Consider the following 3,016-nt stretch of genomic DNA (forward strand, 5'->3'; position numbering starts at 1 on the left):
CCAGGGATGCAGGGATGGGAGGAAGGTGCCAAGACCTGTGCCCTCGAGCTGCCATTCACCCACGGTCCCACCTGCGCAAGCTCCAGCCCCTGCGGTGAGCACGGGGCGGCTGCTCCCAGCTCGGCAGCTGGGAAGCTTCCCTTGCTTCCCAAGCTTCCCTTGGGAAGGGAAATAAAGGAACAAATCCAGCTGGGGCTCGGCTCCTTCAGCTCCAAGGCTTTTATTAAGGTGCGCAACATGCCCACGATCACAGGTCTGGGATGTGACACAGGCAGCAGGCGCTGGACGCGAGCGAGCAGGAGGGAGGTGAGGGCAGCATGAGCCTTGCAGGAAGCTGCCAGAATCCTCCAGTGCTGGCACAGGTTGCTTTGAGCTGAGTGCACCCTTTGCAACCAAAATGTCTTTTTTGGAAGAGGATTTTTGTGGATCTCCTCACTTCACCCACTGGCAGCAGCCTCAGGGGGAGCAGAGCCTGGCTGTGCCCCATGTGGGGCAGGAGGAGGCTGGTGCTGCCCCTGGCCTGTGGGTCGCTGGTGGGCTTGGCCATGGTTGTTCATCCGTAGTCCAGGAGCATCCGGTGGGTGGTGGGTGCCAGGATGTGACCAGATGGTGCTGGTCACTGGGGCCCTGGTGAAGCGGCTCCTCTGATGGCAGGAAGCAGTTTGGCTGGGGGGACACGGCAGCTCTGGAATCCCGCATCACCCTCCTTTTGTAGATGCCAAATGGAATCAGTGCCTGGCTTTGCTGGGCAACCGGGGCAGGATGGGGAGTGCAGAGCCCTCCAGCTGAGCCCTCACTGCCCACTGCTGCTCCTCCACATCAGCACTTAAATGGAATATGTGTCCTATGGATACACAGCAAAGCACAGCAAACATACACAGCAGCTCCTTTTCCATCTCTAGTTAAGACAACTGTTCTTTGGGTTCTGTGTACAGCTCCCACTGGATAAAATGAAGATTAGAAAAAAATATTTCTTTGCTCTCAAATGATAAATTAATATAAACACCAACACCACAAGTTCATGAGCAGCTTTGGGATCATGCACTGAGTGAGAGCATTGCCCACAGCAGACAGACGTGCACACACACATAGACCTAAATTAACTTTTCTCTAATACTGACATTAAAAACATATACTGGTGTTGGATCATTTGACTTAAATTTTCAGCATTCTGAGGTCACTTTTCAGAATGATTTTTTTCTCTCTCTCACAGCCCAGGACACCTCACTCTCACCAGCAAGCAACGTTTACCAGAGGCTGGGCTGTGGCTGCAGGGATGCACCGGTGCAGGTGCCATGTGGAGATGAAGCACATGCTGGAAGTGCTTTGCCCAGGGAGGTTTAGAAGCTTCACTGCCCTGGGGCCCTCACTGCCCTGCAGCTCCAGCATGGCCATCCCAGCACTGGCGTGGCTCAGCCAGGCTCAACAATGGACTTAGATTAGGTTTAAAGATGAGCCTGGTCACCTCGGGCTCAGCACACTCCAAGGTCCTGAGGTCAACCCAGCCCAGTGCGACCCCGGACCGGGGTGCAGGACAAAACAAATTCCAATGCAGAGGGTAATGGAGATGAATGGGGACTCTTGGCTGCATTGGAGAGACATGGGAAGGGCAGGGTGGGCACCCAGGGGCCTGGTGAGCGCTTGGCACAGGATGGAGATGCCACCAGCCAATGCCACACCATCCAGAGGGTGAGGGCTGGGCTGGGCAGTGCTGGTGGCACCTCAGGGGCCAGGGGCGGCCGCAGCAGCAAGGCAGGGCGGGCCCTGCTGCATGCAGCGGATGAGCTCCTTGCGGTTATCCAGGATGGTGTCGAAACTCTCCTGCAACCGGTTCTGCTGGTCCACAACTTTCTGCTGGAGGCCGTGGATCCAGCGCAGCAGGGCCAGGCGCCGGTACATCACCAGCTGGATGTGGTGCTTCTCCTTCTCCTGCTCCTTGAAGCGCTCCTTGTCCTGGAGGTGCTGCACGGCCTCTGCCAGCGCCGGGAAGAAGGTCCCCGGCTCGGGCTCGGCCGCCCCTGCCTCAGGGGGGCTGCTGGCTCGGGGGGCAGAGGCAGGAGGGTCCCAGGTGGTGCTGCAGGTGCTGTCGGGGCTGTCGATGCTGAGGGAGCTGCTGGCGTAGCCGTTGTCCTCTGCAGGGGAGCTCGGGGGCTTGACACATCCCCTGGCCCCCTCCTCGGCAGTGTCTTGTCCCCCCGCCCCGCCGACCTCCGCTCCCTCGGGGGGGCTGCGCACCCCCTGCTCGGGGGGCACGTCGCCCAGGCCCGGGGCGGCGTCCCTAAGCTGGCCCTGGACCATCTGTCTCTGCATTAATAACAGCAGATTATCAGACGGATTTGTGGTGTTTTCGCTCCGGCTGGAGCCCTCCTCCGGCGGGGACCCAGGCGCTGGCTGGCTCCAGTTCTCGTTGCTGTCACACACCTCTCCCACGAAGTTGGAGTTGGAGTCTGGCCCATGTCCTGCCCCTGGGATGGCCGTGCCCGGCGCTGGGGCCCCCTGGCCTTGCTGGAATGGGGCATTTGCCGGGCAGACAGCAAACATCTTGCTGGTGTCCTGCCTGCAAGAGAGACATGGAGCCGTGACACGCCTGTGGGCACCTGGGCCGGCACAACCAGAGTTTGGTTTCCCTGCAGCTACAGTGGGGAAAAACACTCTCTTAACTTTATTTACCTCTTTAAAGGTACTGGATCCATCATAGGCTCAGGGTTCCTGGGTGTTTGACTGCTGCTCTCAGCAGGTCCCCATGCAACATCATGGAATCATGGAATGGATTTGGTTGGAAGAGACCTTAAAGCTCATTTCGTTCCAACCACTTGTCACAGTCAGGGGTGCCAGTCATCCAAGGGCATCTTCCCACCTGATGCAGAAGCTCAAGGAGGCACCTCCCATCCCATCTGTCTTCCCTGACAGCTCCAGTCCAACCCCATGTTCCTGCAGCATCCCCTGGGTGATGCCAAAGGGCATCACGGGGCGCAGGCACACAGCTGCAAGTGCTGCTGGCAGCATTTGGACCGTG

General features: G+C 58.7%; 1 protein-coding gene across 1 annotated transcript; it reads right to left on the reverse strand.

Annotated features, from left to right (window-relative positions):
* Positions 1-1,722: 1,722 nt before the first annotated feature.
* LOC309581714 (UPF0500 protein C1orf216) lies at positions 1,723-2,541 on the reverse strand (the record flags this gene model as incomplete). The annotated part of the gene is made up of 1 exon (XM_082296455.1): positions 1,723-2,541. One exon carries the CDS (start codon positions 2,539-2,541, stop codon positions 1,723-1,725), a length of 819 nt encoding a protein of 272 aa, XP_082152581.1.
* Between the last annotated feature and the right edge of the window lie 475 nt (positions 2,542-3,016).

The sequence above is a fragment of the Coloeus monedula genome, assembly GCF_965178545.1.
Source record: "Coloeus monedula genome assembly, chromosome: 24".
Lineage (NCBI taxonomy): Eukaryota > Metazoa > Chordata > Aves > Passeriformes > Corvidae > Coloeus > Coloeus monedula.